Below are 18,623 nucleotides of genomic sequence, written 5' to 3' on the forward strand. Positions count from 1 at the left end.
AAGCTATGGCTAAGTGGAAAATAGATAATAGAGAAACATGTAAATGTCTATTTCCCCATCTACTGAAAGCCTAGGCAGCAAAAGTTAATAGGTGCAATTGTTTGCGTCAGTATGCTTTTCTACCTAATAAAATCTAGGACTCCAATAGAGTGCAGTTCTCTTATTAGAGCAGTGTAGATTCACATGAAAAACTAAAGCTAAAAAATCCATCCTTATTTTTTCCACTGGGTCCAGAATGAATTGCTTTATGATAGTTACTGAAAAGGATGGAGGAGAGTATAACAAAAGGAGAGGGTAGTGCTTGATACGGTGGAGACTCTAACTTCCATTTCTACTTCAATTTCCATGTATTCTTAAAAACCCAAAGGGGCCTGGGAAATCCAGGGACAGCATTCACAAATCAGATACATCCTGTTACATCTATTAATAGAGATGTGCTTAAATTTTAAAAAGGGGGTAAGCGGGTGGTAGAGGTGATCATGGTTACTTCCCTGCTAAACGTATCTTTTTGTTCAGAACACTTCCATGTATTTAAATGCTTAAAATGTAGCTTGTGGTACCCCTGGAAGCTAAAATGTAGAGTGAATGAACTGCTGCTATCTTGGAGCAAAATTATTGTATTCCAGAGAAAGCCTATATCTTGTGTTATCTTGCTGTGGGAATCCAGGGCTTCCCTTTGGCTGCCCTGGCTGCCCTGGGACCCTGGCAGGGGTCAGGAACCCCCCTGGACAGAGCCCCCAGAGACACTGTCTGTGATCTCTGTCCATGGAAAAGAGTTTTCAATCTTACAGGATGAATTACAAGCTCGGAGTGTTTGATATAAGTAATAATTAAGTGTGGCATGGGTGCAAAAGTAAAATTTTAGGATTCTAGATTAGGGGTCTAAAGGGGACAAGATGGAGGAAATTGGGTGTGTCTTGTCCTTTTTCTCCTTCTTCATGCCCTCCATGTCTCACTGTGGTGTTGGCATTTTTCTGTTGGTTTAGGCTGGGGACACACTGTCCAACGTAGGTGACAGATATTGGCACGTTATTGTAAATCCAGCTCAGGGAGTTTCTGGTATTTAATGTTTGTAACATCCCACTGAGGGCAGAGCCCCACACGCTGCCCTGCAGGACAGATCTGCAGCAGGGCAGCAGAACATGTTAGAGATAAACAGAATAAACAACCTTGAAACCAGCACAGACGAATTATGACTTCTTGGGCAACGGGGCAGAAAGACAGAGACTTTCTACAATCTCAGAATCATCAATACCTCAGATTCTGACAGCTTGCTAAGAGACACTTGGAAATGAAGCTTTTTTCTTGTAAATGGGTGGGTTTTTGAGGCTACTGTTGATTAAAGGAGCAGGCAGGCCCCTTTGCTGTGGGGAACGCTGGGCTCCAGGACGGTTTGGATGAATGGAGACGAGAGATCTCTGAAGGCTGCTCTTAGGATATCAGGTTTATTAGGGATGGAGAAAGGTCTTGCTTGGAGCTGCCAGATGCAGCACGTGGCGAGGCTTGAGAGGATGAGGGAGGGGAGAGACGGGGTAGAGAGGATGCTCTAGGAGAGGGGAGGTTCCAAGAGGAGGGGAAGATCCAAGAGGGCGTCCAGCCCCTCAGAGACCCCTTATCAGGGGGCTTCAAGGTGGGCTGGAACAAGACTTGGGCCAATGGGGTTACAGGTACTTGATGTTTCAGGGGAGGGTTACAGGTGTGGGATGAACCATACATTTTGGGGGTTGAGGTGTAACAGTCTATTTGACTTTTGGACTTATTTGTAGGTAAGGGTATTGTCCAGCCAGGAGGGGGGATTGTTTTTATCCTGGCTGTACTATTGTAAATCTTTTGCCAGACCATTATATTTATCCATCCTTTCCAACACTTTGCCATCTCTAATACAATGGCTGGGGAGGCTGGGGAAGTGTGCTGGCCTCTAGGAAATAGCCAGACTCATCTGCTTTCCCCAAAGAGCTTCTCTATTGTCACTGTTGGAAACACAGGCTGACTCATGGCTGCATTTTCTATGTTCTGTGTCCCTGTGCAGGCCTGGCTTCTCCAAGTGCACTAACACCAGTAGCATCCCCTTTCCGGCAAAAGTCCACCACTCCAGTTACAAAGCCCTTGGAAGGTAAGGAATAAAAATGGCTGAAATATGTTCAGGTTTATTTTCTTCCTGTCAATTAACAGGTTTTACTTTCTGGTTTGCTTAGAAATTGAAGCCAGGCCTGATATGCAGCTGGAATCAGATATGAAGCTTGACAAGTTGGAGTCATTCTTGGGAAGGTTGAATAACAAAGGTTGGTAGAGTTACGAAGGGTGGCAGTGTATCTGCTCTCTGACTTCAGGAAATTGATTGAAGCGCCCCTTAGTTAAAATATCTGGTAGCAGAAACTGAATATTTCTTTGCTCAGACTGCAGTTGCTGATAATTTTATTTTTGTGATTCAGTCTTTGCTAAATTTTAAGAAAAGCCTTTCACAATTTCAAGTGTACAGTAGAATAAATCACAGATGCCTAAATAACTTTCTTAATTCTCTAGAAACAATGTACACATCCTTTTGTAGAGCATAATTTCCTAAGAGCACACAGCCAGTCTGAACCACATTGCCATATACAGTGAAACATCTTTAAATGTAGTTGAGTCCTATTAAAATCAAAATAGGATACTAAGCTGCTCCCAAGCACAGTTTATTCCCTTTCCTGCTTTTTTGAAAATTGACTCTCTGTAGCAGCTCATCAGCTTCCCTGTACAGCCCATTGGCTATTTACGAAGCTCTCTAGAGTTGTCTGCTGTTTCCATCTCATATGTCTGTCCTCCATTTGAAAGACAAAAATCTTTATTACATCTTTATATAATTTGTAGTGTAACGGATATCATAAACAAAAGTTTTCACATTTCAGTACAGGAGGCAGCAGCGTAGGATAATGACTGTGCCACACTGACTAGTCTGAAGTAGTGACTTTTCCCCTTGTGATTCTAGATCTTTTCAAAGGCAGCAATTACACAGCTGGAGGCAAGATAAAATATACAAAACCTTAAAATGCTTGCATCACCATACTCTAGAAACTCAATTATAGCATCCAAGTTTTCCTTTATCCTTATTTCTCTACTATTTCGTATGATTATTGCATATGAGTAGCAGTTACACTGTTGTAATATTCTTTATCAACACACTTTTCTACCATCAATTTAAAAAAGCAGCACAAAAAAACACCAAGAAAAACCAAAATACCACCACCACACCGAAGAAAAAATTTACTCAGGCAACTACCAAGCAAGCCATGTTTTTCTTTTCTAGAGTTAGAAAATCTAGTATGGTTATTTATTGGGTGAGGTGTTTTTTTCCTGCAGTTTCTGGGATGCAAGAGACAGTGCTGACAGTTACAGGAAGATCTGTGAAAGAGGTGATGAAGCTGGATGATGATGAAACATTTTCCAAATTTTATCGCCATGTGGATTTCCCTTCCTCCTCAGTGCCTTTGGACCTTGATGAGGACTTTGATGCTATCTTTGATCCTTATGCACCAAAGTAAGAATTACTTTTTCCCCATTGTTTTGAATGCAGACACAAGGGCAGTGTTCAAAATGTTCAGCTCTGAATCGTCTTTTAGGTATCTTAGTACTGGGCATGTCCATTTCTTCTGAAATCATGCTCCTGCCTGAATTGAGGAACTGATCCTGATTTCTTGTCATTAGATGATTCTGCCTAGAAAAATTACCTGATGTTTATAAACAGTACTTGTTTTTCAGGTTGACATCTTCTGTAGCAGAGCACAAACGTGCAGTTAGGCCCACGCGCAGAGTCCAGTCCTCAAGAAACCCCCTGAAAATGCTTGCAGCAAGACAAGATATTCTTCATGAATATACTGAACAAAGACTGAATGTTGCCTTCATGGAGTCAAAGCGAATGAAAGTAGAAAAAAGTAAGCTAGCAGGATGATTTGAACAAGACACCATCTTGCCTTTTTAATTAAAAAAAAATCCCAATGTAAAAAACAGAACCGAAGGAAGGGAATGTATTCTCTGAGTGGCAATAAATTGATTGAGGTATAAGGTGAAATGTAGACTGTCTAGGAGGCCTGGAGAGAAGGGCATGTGTGATTTCCTCAGGGAAAGCTACCTATAGCCACCTCTTGTACATAGATTTAATTATTTATTTTTAGCACAGTGACCTTGTGCAGAGAGAGAGAGCTATGATGCCTGCAGGGTGAGCACAGGAGATCAAGGAAAGCAGATCCAATTTCATCATGCTGGGGTGAGAGTTGGCAAGTGTAGATGAATTTTTGGTCAGATACAATGGCCTCAATTTTGGGTCTTTATTTTCTCTTAGAAAGTGGAATTAGCCTTCTTGACTCCTTATGATTAATTTCTATAAAGGATCAGTGCTTTGTGGCAGGGTTTACATGGTGTTTTACTTGTGAAGTTGCTTTCTCCTGACAACCAGATAGATAGCAAAAGCATAATTATAAAATTTATTCAAAGATTTATCCAGCCACTCTTACATTTTGGGGTACAAGTTTTACTTACTACATTTGAGTAAAGAAAGATCATCTTTAACTATTAATTGTATTGATGAAAAGGCTAGCTATATATGTAATACTTTGTTGCCATCTCATGAGAAGAATTTCCCTGAAATTCACAAAGTATCTTGTCTTGTCTTTAGTTGCTATAGACAAAAAAAGAAACTAGAAATAATGGGCAGAAATTATTTTCTTAATGCAACAATCAAATTTTTAATTATAATTTTGTTATTGTTTATGTCTGTCTTTTCCTCCAATTTCTTTTTATGTACAAGTGTCTACGAATTCAAATTTCTCAGAAGTAGCCCTTGCTGGCCTGGCAAGCAAAGAGAACTTCAGCAACATTAGCCTGCGGAGTGTTAATCTAACAGAGCAAAACTCTAACAACAGTGCTGTGCCATACAAGAAGCTAATGCTCCTGCAAATTAAAGGTATGCTATGCTGGAACTGCTTTTACTTTCCATAAATAATAGGCTGAATGTAACATGTGAGAGTTGCTACCACATTTAGATGTTTAACTTGTTCTAAATCTTCAGGATTTATGTCCAAAACCTGAAAAAATAAGTGGTAATTGTGTAAAAAAAGTTAAACCTTACAAACATTGGTCCACTGGTGTGTGTTTCCCAAAGAGAAAATAGAATATTTCCCATATTCTGGCTACCCCAGTAAAATTTTTTAATTGTCCCGTTCTTCCAGTGCTCAATATAATTTGGAAATGACATGACAGTGTTCTTGCTCTACTTACCCTTAAGGGCATAGTAACATATCTGATTCTGAAAATAGCTAGGTTTTGGGAAGAAAAATTCTTAAAATTCTTAAATTCTTAAAACTTTTTATTGCCTACAGAAATTGTGCTATGACTTCACTTAAGCAAATGTAAAAGGTTCTGGGATTTTGCTGCTGTCTGCCATTTACTTAATTCATTTCTTTTCAGAAGGACACAGAGTTGTTAAAGCAAGAACAGGAAATAATAGAAATATTAGTTGATAGGAGACAACATTTATTTTGTTTTCTGTGAGTAAACTTTTTTTCCACAGTAGTAGTCTTTTAATTATTCTTAAACAGTCTGTTTCCACATATTTTGCTACATGTGCTGGGATTGTTTGTGTTTCATTCAAAACAAATTAGATCGTGGCATTTGATAGTAGTGGTTGAAGGAATATAATTAGCTTTGTTTTCTCTTTAGGAAGAAGACATGTTCAAACAAGATTAGTTGAACCAAGAGCCTCATCACTGAACAGTGGAGACTGTTTCCTGTTGTTAACTCCACATTTGTGTTTCTTGTGGGTAGGAGAGTTTGCAAATGTCATAGAAAAAGCAAAGGTCAGTACTGTTGTGAGGTTTTATTTATTATTTATTTTTAGAACCTTTGCCATATATGTCTGATAAAATTGAGCCTTAGTGCCAATTTTCTCAAAAAGTGGCATGTAACTGATAGTCCGTGACAGGGAGATACGCAGGATTCCTGAAAATATGTTTTAGGTCATGCACTGAATGAAAGCTGATATTTGTGAAGGAGTGTATAGTTTGTGAAGCTGCAAGAGAAAAAAGGATATCCTCAGGATACAGACTGAACTAAAAAAAAAAATAGTCTGAATTGCAGGATGTCCTTTTCATTCCTATGTCCACTGAGAGCAGTCTTGCTTTAAGGCAAATGAAAGAATGAATGCATTTCTGTAACATTTCTTCTAATGTCTGTTTATTTAGTGCAATAAATAATAATAGTTTATTCTGCTATTTGCTGTATTATTTCTCATTTGCCTTCTCTCTGAGCAAGAATATTGCACAAGTATTCCAAAGACTTAAGCAATCCTGTTCAGATAACTGTTAATCTCTTAGGCTTCAGAACTTGCAACTTTAATTCAGACAAAGAGGGAACTTGGCTGTAGAGCTTCTTATATACAGACTATAGAAGAAGGAATAAATACCCATACCCACGCAGCCAAAGACTTCTGGAAACTCCTTGGTGGACAGACAAATTACCAGTGTAAGCATTGTTATAGTTACAGTATCTGATGCTCTACCACAATGAAATAGTAGAGTTGGTTCTCTTTAGTAAAGATAATTGGAGGTTAATTTTTTTGTTATTTTTGACAATCTTTCCCTTAAGCTGCTGGAAGTCCTGAAGAAGATGAAATGTATGAAGCCGCAATAATAGAAACAAATTGCATTTACCGCCTCGTAGAGGATAAACTCATTCCTGAGGATGACTACTGGGGAAAGGTGCCAAAATGTACCCTGCTACAACCAAAAGAGGTATTGTGCCATTTACTGCTCCTCTGGTAGGTGCAGGAACATGCAGCTGCTAATGACTTGCAGTAACTGCAAATGCTTGTGGAGAGGATCGCTGAAAGCTGGATCCTCTGTGTTTCTGAAAGGCTTCTGCATTGCTGTCTAGAGTGTGCTGCAAGGTCTCAAGAAATTAGTTCACATTATCTTCAAAGTAAAATACCATTTTAGGATGTGTAAATCTTTTTTTGTCAACAGTGGCTTACCCCAGAGTAATGAAGTGCAAAACAAGTAACACTTGGGAAAAACAAAACAAAATAAAGCTTGCTTTTATTTCTATCCCTAGCTGACTTTTCTTCTTCCAACAACCATTGCACCCATCTAAGTCAGAATGAGAACAGACTTCTAAAATGAGGACATGATGCATTTTCTTGAAAGTGTTGAAGTCACTGCCTTTTTGCCTTTGTGTTCTGTCAGCCTTCCCTGGCAGTAGGACAAGGCATAGGTCTAAATGTCAGAGAAAGCTGCTGAAACTGGATAGCTATCAGTCATGCCACAGAACCAGATTTGTAGCAGTAAGAGCTCTCTGATCTGCTAGTGACTTCAGCTATCTAATGATACACCTTACAGCATCCCCCCTGTTTGCTTCCAGTCATCCTCAGAAGCTGGACATCACAATGCAGACCATTGGCCTCTCCTTACTTGCATTGCAGTGCTACTTGTTAGTGTCACTGAAGAAACTCATATTTGGAGTAGTTTCTGTTCAGCACAAGGAAACTGGAGGATCAGGGTATCACCTAACCTAATGGTAGATGGATTATTTTGTTGTTTGGTTTTGATTTTAGGTGCTGGTGTTTGATTTTGGCAGTGAAGTGTATGTATGGCATGGAAAAGAAGTTACTTTGGCACAAAGAAAAGTGGCATTCCAGCTGGCAAAACACTTGTGGAATGGCACCTTTGACTACTCCAATTGTGATATAAATCCTCTGGACCCCGGAGAATGCAATCCCCTCATACCCAGGTATTGTAACTCAAATTTAGTCTAATTGCAGATACATCGTTTTCTTGCCCTCTTTTCACAGTGTTTAATTTGATTCTATATCTTTTGTTCCATTGCACAGAAAGGGACAAGGGCGCCCAGACTGGGCTGTATTTGGCAGACTCACAGAACATAATGAGACAATATTGTTCAAAGAAAAATTTCTTGATTGGACGGAACTGAAGAAACTCAATGAGAAGAATTCTAGTGAATCCCTTCACCAGAAGGTGCATATAATAAGCATGCTAGGTATTTCAAACTAGATGACTTAGTTGGGATGGCAGCCAGGGAAGCTTGTGCTCAGGGATCAAGAGCACATTTTTTATATTGTGGGCTTTGACCTAGGGGTCAGAACATCACCTCCTACAGTGAACCCACAGAGTTATTTTATATTATTATTATTTATAGATGATAATATAATGATATGTTATATGTTGTTTATATGATAATGGTGGTAGTTGTTGTTGTTGTTGTTGTTGTTATTATTATTATTATTATTATTACTATTACTATTACTATTACTATTACTATTACTATTACTATTATTACTATTATCCAGGCAGCTCAATGAATACTGCTGAGGTGGCATTGACATGGCTTCAAATGATGACACGATACTCAAGTACTGAAATATGCAGGAGTCAAAATGTTTGACTGGAATTGTGGGGCAAGAAGAAAAAAATGCTGTGCTCAGAGAAATCTCTTCTCTGTGTTTTCTGACAGGAAGAATCCAGATCAGACTCTAAACCGTATGATGTCATGCGAATGGTAGCTGTGCCTCAAACAACTGTGGGCACGGTCTTGGATGGAATGAATATTGGCCGGGGTTATGGACTGGTAGAAGGAGAAGATGGGAGGCAGTTTGAAATTATCACTGCCTCTGTGGATGTCTGGCACATCCTGGAATTCGATTATAGTAGACTGCCTAAGCAAAGCATAGGGCAGTTCCACGAGGGAGACACATATGTGGTGAAGTGGAAGTACATGGTGAGCACTACAGGTTAGTGAACAATTCCATTTCTTCCTGCTGAAACATGCAGGAGTGCAGCTAAAACTCCTGCTGTTAGTGGTGAGATCCAGACCTAGATTTCCATAGATATGAGACAGTTTGAAAAGTTAGGGATGCTAATTTAGCCCCTCTAAGTCATTGAAATGTAAAGTTTCATATTTTGTTTAAAAGAAAGCAGTAGAAAATAAAGAAATTGTAGTTACTTTTGATACACCAGATGTAATGCTGTCCATCTCTGCTTTTACCCACCATTGGTGGAGTACATGTTCACAGGACAGTTCACTAAGCCAGAATTATGCCCACAGCTTAACACTAACATAATTAGGCATCTGAACTACTGGCACTGGTCTGAATGTCTTGCAAGAGAGGTAGGCTTTGGTGGTTATGGAGATCAATAACAATGACAGGAAAAGCTCTTGCCAGGTCATTGCCCTTGATATCCCTTTTGCTATTACTGGAAACCCTTTGATCTGGATTTGAGGCTCAGCAGTGTTCTGAGAGCAGCAGGCAAAGCCTGAGAATCAGTCAGCTCCATAAGGCCATTGGAACTCCCCCTTCTGGCACTGAACTAAGAATAGGTGGTTTTTGTGGTAAGTTAAAAACAAATAGTCTAAAACTGATTGTTCTAAATAGCAGTTTATTAAAGTCAGTTGAAAGCACCATGACAGTTATACAGCTTCAGGCTTTTAGCCAAAAAAATGTAGGTAGGTCTTAGGATCGTTGAGATCAGATACTGGCAAATCCAAGAAAAATACAAAAGCTTGTAAGTCTTGGGAGAAGTGGGTTACACTAGTACTGAACTATAAACAGACTTCTAATCCAAACGGATGAAAACATATTCCATCACTCCAAAACAGAATAAATTTTTATGTAAGAGGCAGTATTTTTATGGGCTGAATCTATAGATAAGAATGAAACCCATAAATTTTAAAATGAATAGTGTTTTGAATATTCTCAACTTGAAAAAAACAGGATGCTTTCTCCTAAGTGTTTCAGTTGGATGCTGCTCAGCACTGCTGGAATCAAGGCAGATGTTTTAACTTTTTTTTTTTTTTAATATGTTTTAAAACTCTTGGGGTTTTTAAAATCTTTAATTTAATTCTAACTGTTCATTCCCTATTCACTGTAAAAAGTGCAATATTCTGTAAGTGGATGTGTTGTGAATGTCACTTGTTGTAAATATTATTTCCTTATCATAACAACTAAATAACAACTCTTAAGAAAAACAAAAAAAACCAGCTACTCTCCTGCTGCCAAAGAACAGTGTGTAATGTGGAAAATCAGCCATAATGCACTCTTCTGGTAATATTACAAGACATGCCATTTCACATGCAAATTGGCTCAAATGCTGTCAGTTATTTTTCTCCAGATAGTACCAGGTCTTTCTACATCCCTTTCTTCAGTCAACATCTCTGCCTGTGGGCTTACATCCACCTGAGGAAACAATGCCAGCTCTGCATGGGGATGCTCTGGCTCGGAGACCTAATGTTCCTCCAATTGCACATTTTTTCTTTCCTGTTCTGGATGGGATAATGCTGAGCTGGCAGATGAGGTGAACCCATGTGCTGTTTAAACCTAGAGCCAGAATACTTTCTTCAGCATGTGCTCTCTGTTTCACAGTTGGAAGCAGACAAAAAGGAGAGCAACAAGTACGGGCTGTTGGAAAAGAAAAATGTGTGTATTTCTTTTGGCAAGGAAGGCACTCCACAGTGAGTGAGAAAGGAACATCAGCACTCATGACAGTGGAACTTGATGAAGAGAGAGGAGCACAGGTGAGCTTCCTAGATGGCAGACCTGGTAAGATTTGCCTGTCTGGATAGTCATGAACAGCAAACAGGAATTATCTTTTTTGCCTCCTCCCTTTCTATAAGTGTGTTCTTGCCATTACAAGTTGTCAGACCTTAAAATTACTTTTGACATTATTCCAATTGCTAGAGACACGTAAGCTCCTTTATGGATTGTCATTCCCAAATGCTGCTTCTAAGGATATTTCTGAAAAAGGCTGAAGGAGAAGGTATTTTCTCCCTTCCCTGCAGGAATAGGTGAAGTACAGTTACACAGATTCATGCCATTCTTTCAAGTACATGTTTGGACAGCAGGACTTTCTTCCTAGTGCTAAGGAGAAGCACTTTCTGCAGGCCAAGGCAAAAAAATACTTTGGAAATTTTCAATTTGCTTCCTCTTTAATTACATATTCATTGCATTGTTTGCATAAATTCTAGCAAATGCAGTTTGAAGCTGAGAGGACAGGCTAATTTACTTTGTCTTTAGGCAGACTTAGGCTTTGCTGTTCAATGGGCTTCAATGTTACCAACATACAAGATGGGTGGTTTAAAGTTAGTTTCTGTACCTTGATCCTGCTTTAATTAGTTTTTTAATAGGAGCATAGAAATGACCAGCAAGACAGAAGTTCATAGAGGAGAAATATAAGGGCCCTTGATCAAGAGTGTGAGTCTCTGCAACATAGCTGATTTAGGAATTGGCTATATCAGTTTCATACTCCAAATGCAATGTTTAGTGAGCAAAGAACATACATATTATCATAGAAACCAGTTTTATAGCAATTTTTGAACCTACTTCAGTTCCTATGTTGTCTCCATAATGATTTTAGTGAACATCAGTCAAGGAGGACAGGTTCTGTAAATATTCATAAAATTCAAAAAATTGTTAGTTTAAACCAGTTTAAATTAAAGTTCATTTGGTATTCCATTATCCTTTGAAACTCAATTGTTTGATTCCAGCTAGAGGTTTCTTTTAATATACAGGCCACATATGGAACCCATTGCATGCTGATGTATGGTAATTTAAATAATAGTCAGCAGTTGTAAAGTAGAAGGAAAGCCATCTTTGTGGGTGGCCATAACTATATAATTTTTAATAATCCATAGAGACCAGCTTTCCTGAGTCTGTATACTTGCTTTATTTTTTTAATGAAGAGTGGTGCTTTCAATTTCCAGGTACAAGTGCTTCAAGGGAAAGAACCACCATGCTTCTTGCAGTGTTTCCAAGGAGGGATGATTGTGCATGCTGGAAGAAGGGAAGAGGAAGAAGAAAATGCACAAAGTAAATTATTGTTAGTTAAGAGTTTCTGCCCCAAAATCCTTTTTTAGCTGTTGTGGAGGGCTTTGCATTCAGTCTCAACTACCCTACTCTGTAGGAAAGAAAAATGAATGCCATGAAACTCTTGAGACAACTTTGCAATGCTTTGTTTCAAGGTAGCCTTTTTCTTCTTTGGGCAGAGAATGGATTTTGTCTCCCTAGAGCATGTTGAATACTTGATTGTATTGATGTACATACAGGTTTTTTTTAGTTTGGTTTTACTTATGCCAAGTGCCCAGTTGCTTTAAAGTATGTTATTTTCTACCTAGTCTGGGGAAGAAAAGTGTTTTTATGAGCAGTTCTTCTGCTCCAAAGAAAGCTCTAAGGTTTTAATACCCTATCATTGCATTTTGTCACGTATTCATTGAATGCGGTTATTGAGGTAGGAGAATTTCAGTGGAAGTGTAGCTTGGAGATGCTCCCGTTTTCACTTGACTGTGACCTTATGTTCCTGAGGTCCAGGGGGGAAGAGGAGCTGAATAGGAGGACTACTGTATTTGTTTCCCTTCCTCACCATATGAAACAGCAGAATTTGACTCTTCTACTCTGTTAAGCTTGATACTTGTACTCTTTTAGCAGGGTTTTAGGAGGCATCTTTTCTGCACAGGGTTTCTGAAGTAATGCTAGCCAAATGTGGTGCTTAGCTAGTTCATTCTGTCACAATGTAGGCATGCAGTAGGTGAAATTCATCCAGTATGAGAACAGTTGTTCCAGAGCAGAGGTTTTGAATTTTCAGTCCCATGTGATTTTATAATAGTGCTGCACTGTTCCTGTCTGCTCCAGGTGATTGGAGGCTTTATTGCGTGCGAGGAGAAGTTCCCAATGAAGGAAACTTACTTGAAGTAGCATGTCACTGCAGCAGCCTGCGTTCCAGAACATCCATGATTGTCCTCAATATCAACAAAGCTCTCATCTACCTGTGGCATGGCTGCAAAGCACAGTCTCACACCAAGGATGTAGGAAGAACAGCAGCCAATAAAATAAAAGAACAGTGAGTGTCTGATCTGTATGTTGGAGATGATTATATAGACTACCAATTTACTTGAAATAGTCTTACTCAAAGAAAATTTGAAATAAATAAAGCTGTCCTCTAAGTACAAATGCAGCATGTGCATGTTTGGTCAGGAGGAGGAGTGAGGGTTGGTTTGGTAGAGTGGAGAAAACTCATATCCTGTCTGTAACTGCTTTCACTGGAGGCCAAATGCATTTATTAATAGACTCGTAGAATGGTTTAAATTGGAAGGGACCTTAAAGATCATATAACTCCAATCCCCCTGCCATGGGCAGAGATACCTTCCACTAGACCAGATTGCTCAAAGCCCCATCCAGCCAGGCCTTGAACACTTACAGGGATGGGGCACCCATCTTCCTCCTACTGTACTAATTACAGTTAAAACAAAGTCATTTTCCATTTCGAGTGAGATGCTAAACATCTGAATAGCAAATTAAAGTGCATTTTATAGGAGGACTAGAATTCAGGAAGGAAGAGGAAATTAACTTGGGAAAGCATGCAAGGAGGGCAGCAGCTATTACAAAAGCAGGCAGTGACAATCCTTACTGAGAACTCAGGTGAGAATCTCCTTCACTCTGGGAATGGGATCCAAATGCTACAAGAATAGCTGTTGAAATTCCCTGTCTTGTTTTCTGATAATTTTTCAAGGTGCCTGTGTTGGCATGAAGTGTACAACAAGCCTGTAGGATACTTTTGGGGTCCACTAATGCGAGTGGCCAGCAGGTTTGTGTTAGCTGTGTTTGGGGCAGGAGCAATAAGGGTTCACTCTTCCTTTGTGTCTGGTAGGTGTCCGCTGGAGGCAGGGCTGCACAGCAGCAGCAAGGTGACGATTCATGAATGTGATGAAGGGTCAGAGCCCTTGGGATTCTGGGACGCGCTGGGGAGGAGAGATCGGAAGGCCTATGACTGCATGTTGCAAGGTAGACCTGCCTTCCTGGATTTGGCACTCGTGTTTTACTCTACTAGCCTACGGTGTTGTCAGATTTAATGTGAAGTTTCCAAAGAATTTTTTGGTAGTTGAGTTCTTCAGAGAATTGCTTCCCAAAGTCTCACTCAGTTAAGTAATACTGTTCTAGAAGAAACGTACTGGAAAACCAAGTGTTTCATTTTGTTCTCCCCCGCTTCTGCTGCCCCTCTGTATTCAGGCAGCACAGAGCAATAGTTAACACTGTTATAATATATTTTGCTTCTCTTCTGAAGGGATTTAAGAGGCAGTTCTGCTCACATTTCCCATCCAGCCTTTGCTTTGAAACTGCCAACAAAGGTAGCAGGGGAATTGATTTACCAAGTGGAAAATTTGTCAGCTAACTCTGTGATGAGCTTGCTTCACTTAAGCTGCAAAACAGCGGGTTATGAAATGGCTGATAGTAACTAAACAGGATCAGATTCAGACTGATGGCAGCCAGCCACTCAGCTCCACTTCTTTACAGCTGTTGCTAGTTCCTCAAGACATCTGGTTGTCTTTCCTCATTTCTCAAAACCCAAAAAAATGACAGTCAATTTTAAAGTGTACTGTTAGTTTTTACAATTAAGTCTAACATTTTTTGTTGTGACTCTTCTTAATTTTTATTCTTTAAAGATCCTGGAAAGTTTAATTTCACACCCCGCCTGTTCAGCCTCAGTAGTTCATCAGGAGAATTCTCAGCCACTGAGTATGTTTACCCTTCAAGAGACCCTACTGTCATCAATTCCATGCCATTCTTGCAAGAGGATCTTTACACTGCCCCACAGCCAGGTATGTGCTTTAAAATATTTAAGTAACAAGAAAACAGATGACTGTATCTTGAATTGGGCAGTGTCTCAGTAATTGTAAACACTTTTTACTTGATATCTCAGGAAAATGCGTGCATGTGATGCTTATACAGTACTAAGCAATAATAGTAATTTTTCCATGATGAAGATGCTGAGAAATAATCAAGTGTATGTATGTATGCCAGAAGCTTGCTGTAAAAATACATTGTTTATATCAGAGAATCAAAGTCCAGCTGAAGTTTAGCTGGATAATTAACAAAGGGATTGGTAAAATGTGAAATGATCCTGTTGTGATACTGACAAGCATGTAAGACTGGGGCTGTTCACAGGATTACAAAAACTAGTAAGTAGCTAATTATGGATTCGTTATTTTCTGATTGTGTAGCACTCTTCCTTGTTGACAATCACCGTGAAGTGTACCTGTGGCAAGGCTGGTGGCCTGTGGAGAACAAAATCACTGGATCAGCTCGAATCAGGTGGGCGACAGACAGGAAATGCGCCATGGAGACAGTGCTCCGGTACTGCAAAGGTAACAGACTGCTGTGCCCAGCTGCTCTGAGTGTGTCACACCTGTCCACACTTGTATCCTGAGCTCAAAGGTGCTCCCCCAATGTTATCAATAAAAACAGCTTATTTGAAGATACATTCCTCACTCTTTCTTAGCAAACCATTTGTCTAGTAGCAGCGTTGTTGCCAAATTGCCGAGATATACTCTACTGACTCCGCTCTCAGTGGAAAGGCTTTATTTATTGTGTTGCACCTCAGAATCACAAGTTAACAGTTTAAATATTCTCACTTTAGCCTCCAAGCTTAAGCTTAGTTGGTTGTTGGCAGGACACTTCTGCTGAGCATACCAGAAGGTTTCGTTTACCTGAATTTGGCTAATTTCTGACCATCACACTCTGCTTACTCTATTCTAAGTCTGCTTTTGTAAGACAAGAAAGGCATTGGGTTAGAAGTAGCTGTTGGGGATTTTCAGCATATATGTTTTAATCTTTGCAGTCAGATACAATAAAAGACAGGTGTAACAATACTGGAAAACATGTTAAAAGTTCCCATATTAATTAAAAATAAATTCTGGAAAATTTATTCTTTCTGTCTTAAGCTGCTTCAGCATTTCAGAAAAATTAAATACCCTTAGGAAGTAACATTGAAGAGTGGGTGAGATTGCAAAATACTGTACCTTCTGTAATTTCTCCCTCCTTTTTTTTGTATTTTGACTGTTTTTAGGAAAAAATGTAAAGAAGCCCCCAAAATCCTATTTAATTCATGCTGGCCTAGAGCCTCTGACATTCACTAATATGTTCCCAAGTTGGGAGCACAGGGAAGACATCGCAGAGATCACGGAAATGGTAAATATTTTCATTGGATAATCTGTTTCCTATTGCTAGTAATTGTGTCTTGTGTTGTCAATATCATTGGTTGTTTCCACTGTCAAGCCCTAAGATCCAGAGGATAAACTTAGAAACACAGTTCAGGAGCCTGCACAGGGGCAAAAAATCCCAACACCACAGCTAAATTCTGACTGGGAGTGTGTATATCAGAGGCATTGCTTTCTTATTTTTCTTGTAACTTCTCATACTCTTTTTTTTGTGAAAAACAGAAGGAAAGTGTTACCTGAATCATCTCCTAGAAAGAGATGTGCTGGAGTTTGAGCTTAACAGAATAGCTGTTTCAGTCATGAAGCCATGTACATTTCTGGTCTGTTCCCCAGATTCGAAGTGCAGGGGAGCACAACACGTTTCAAAGCTGGCTCCAAGGACTTCATTACTGACTTCCTCACCTGGGATTCAGAGTCACAGCCTAATCACATGTGGCTGCTTTAAAAGCTTTCAATCAAGGGGCATCTCAAAGCAAATGACATTTTATGTTTTGTAAGTCTTCTGCAGCCATCTTTTGTAGAAAATGCTGGCTTCATGACTAAACACAGATGTCAGCCTTCAACTGAGATTTTGGGAGTACAGGATGTCCTTCTGCTGTGGAATTGTTGTAGGACAGATCTATTGGCCTCTGTGCACACCTGGACATACAGCTTTGTGCTCAGGCAGGGCAGGTTATCCCATGCAGATGGCCATGAGCACAGCTGATGCTTTCAGCATTGTGATCCTGTTCTCTGTTTTCTCCTTTCAGGATGCTGATGTTTCCAATCAGATAATACTTGTGGAGGACGTGCTGGCCAAGCTGTGTAAAACAGTGTATCCATTAGCAGATCTCTTAGCTAGGCCTCTGCCTGAGGGAGTTGACCCACTGAAGCTTGAAATTTACCTTTCAGATGAGGACTTTGAGGTAAGGAGAGAATAGGTGCACTGTTACTCTCTGCATCTATGCCTAACCATGCAAGACAGTAATTTTCTGGTTGTGCTACTCATCAGTTGTTTTTGATAACAGTACATCCTTTCATTTTAAATGCAGGTTGCATTAGAGATGACAAGAGAGGAGTACAATGCACTGCCATCTTGGAAGCAAGTTAACCTGAAGAAGGCAAAAGGACTTTTCTAAGCTGTGTTTATGGAAGTGAGCACTAAAGGGATGTCCACTCTCACTTTCTATGTCCTTTAGAAGAATTGTACCTTACATTTATTTACAGAGCAAATAAAAATAATCCAAAGTTATTAGTGACTACCTATCTGGAGGTGTGTAATATTATAATAAAAGGCCAAGAGAACTCTTTGAAAAGAATTAAATTTTGACTCTTAAAAGTGATGTGTTTAAGCTCTGTTCTCCTATGCACTTAAACAGTAGTTAATTGAGCTACTGCTGCAGGTGTCCTTTGGCTATATCCAATACTTGCCATTTTTGTTTTTAAAGAAGTTCTCTTTGTAAAGTGTTATTTTGTTAGTTTGTGGATTACAAAGAATTTATATTTATATAAACACATAGAACATGTATTTAACAATGCAATATGTATTCACTTTCAAGACTTCCATGTCAAAACTACAGAAAAGTAGCTGGATGGCAGTTGCTTGTACTGAATTAGCTATACCACCAATATGTATCTCCTTTGCATTCTGAAAAGTTTCTCTTTGCAATAGTTAATGATTGTTCTCAGTGCTGCTTCAGGTGCTAAACCGAACAAAGCGTTTGTATTTATAGCATGGATTTCTTGAGAAACTATGCGAATCAACCTTTATACTTTATTATCCAAAAATGTATAGTGCCTTGTTTTTTGTGTACAGTTTATATACAAAAAAAAGATTGGTCTGCATTTTGAAGATGGCTTAGAACGGTCTTCTATGTTACTTTTATAACAGTAGAAATAAAAACATCTCAGTTTCTAATCCTTGTTGTAAACATTGAACATGTCTTTTGTGATATAAGAACCAAAAGTAAAAGCTTCTGAATAAACTCTTAGCGATACTCTGACTTGTCATTAATTTGTACTGTAACCTGTACTAGCATTAGAACCTTCCATAACATAGTATTTTCTCAAAATATTTTAACCTTTGATGTCTGTGGGTATTGTACAGAGTTATAATTTGAGAAGCAAATAATGTAGAAAACAATCAATGTATGAGATAAAGTTGGATAAAACTTTAATGCTGATTGTTGGAACATGTCAGTCACACAATTCTGTATTCTTTGAATTTCCCTGTTTTGTATACAAAACCAAAATTATTATGCTGGTTTTCAAAATTTGAAAAAATCTTTTCAACCTTTGTGCAATTGGGAGTAAAATTTGAATTTAAAATGAGAATTGTGTCTATTCTTTCAATAAGCACTGAAGATAAAATTGTTTTTACTCAGTTAATTAGGACATTGAATAGAATCTTTGAGTAAATATTTGCTTATGGTTTGAAATTTTTTTCAGGCATGTGGCATTTCTATAATAAGTTGTGTGGTTCTCCTCTGGTATCCTAGTGGGTTTCACATTTTCATTCCTGTTAGCTTTCCTTCTGTCCTGCAACCATTTAGAGCTGCTCATGGTACCTCGGGTTTTAGCTTTTCTTGGGGTGGTGCCTGTTGCTGCCTCTTGTCATT

The 18,623-nt window shown here is 39.0% G+C and overlaps 1 protein-coding gene across 7 annotated transcripts in view; it reads left to right on the forward strand.

The window, feature by feature from the left end:
* The window catches only part of SVIL (supervillin), a 133,021-nt gene extending 114,682 nt beyond the window's left edge, over positions 1–18,339 (forward strand). For all 7 annotated transcript variants that reach the window (XM_077788770.1, XM_077788773.1, XM_077788766.1 and 4 more), the window contains 20 exons: positions 2,030–2,113; positions 2,196–2,282; positions 3,337–3,514; positions 3,736–3,908; positions 4,781–4,936; positions 5,692–5,828; positions 6,345–6,492; positions 6,616–6,761; positions 7,580–7,755; positions 7,856–8,000; positions 8,497–8,773; positions 10,403–10,554; positions 11,740–11,845; positions 12,665–12,872; positions 13,680–13,813; positions 14,473–14,628; positions 15,031–15,174; positions 15,876–15,997; positions 16,776–16,931; positions 17,058–18,339. In XM_077788770.1, the coding sequence (XP_077644896.1) occupies positions 2,030–2,113; positions 2,196–2,282; positions 3,337–3,514; positions 3,736–3,908; positions 4,781–4,936; positions 5,692–5,828; positions 6,345–6,492; positions 6,616–6,761; positions 7,580–7,755; positions 7,856–8,000; positions 8,497–8,773; positions 10,403–10,554; positions 11,740–11,845; positions 12,665–12,872; positions 13,680–13,813; positions 14,473–14,628; positions 15,031–15,174; positions 15,876–15,997; positions 16,776–16,931; positions 17,058–17,144 (2,972 nt within the window). In that variant the 3' untranslated portion in view covers positions 17,145–18,339. The remainder of the gene's footprint in view (positions 1–2,029; positions 2,114–2,195; positions 2,283–3,336; positions 3,515–3,735; positions 3,909–4,780; positions 4,937–5,691; positions 5,829–6,344; positions 6,493–6,615; positions 6,762–7,579; positions 7,756–7,855; positions 8,001–8,496; positions 8,774–10,402; positions 10,555–11,739; positions 11,846–12,664; positions 12,873–13,679; positions 13,814–14,472; positions 14,629–15,030; positions 15,175–15,875; positions 15,998–16,775; positions 16,932–17,057) is intronic.
* Positions 18,340–18,623: the final 284 nt, after the last annotated feature.

The sequence above is a fragment of the Lonchura striata genome, chromosome 1 (genome assembly GCF_046129695.1).
Source record: "Lonchura striata isolate bLonStr1 chromosome 1, bLonStr1.mat, whole genome shotgun sequence".
NCBI classification, from domain to species: Eukaryota; Metazoa; Chordata; class Aves; order Passeriformes; family Estrildidae; genus Lonchura; species Lonchura striata.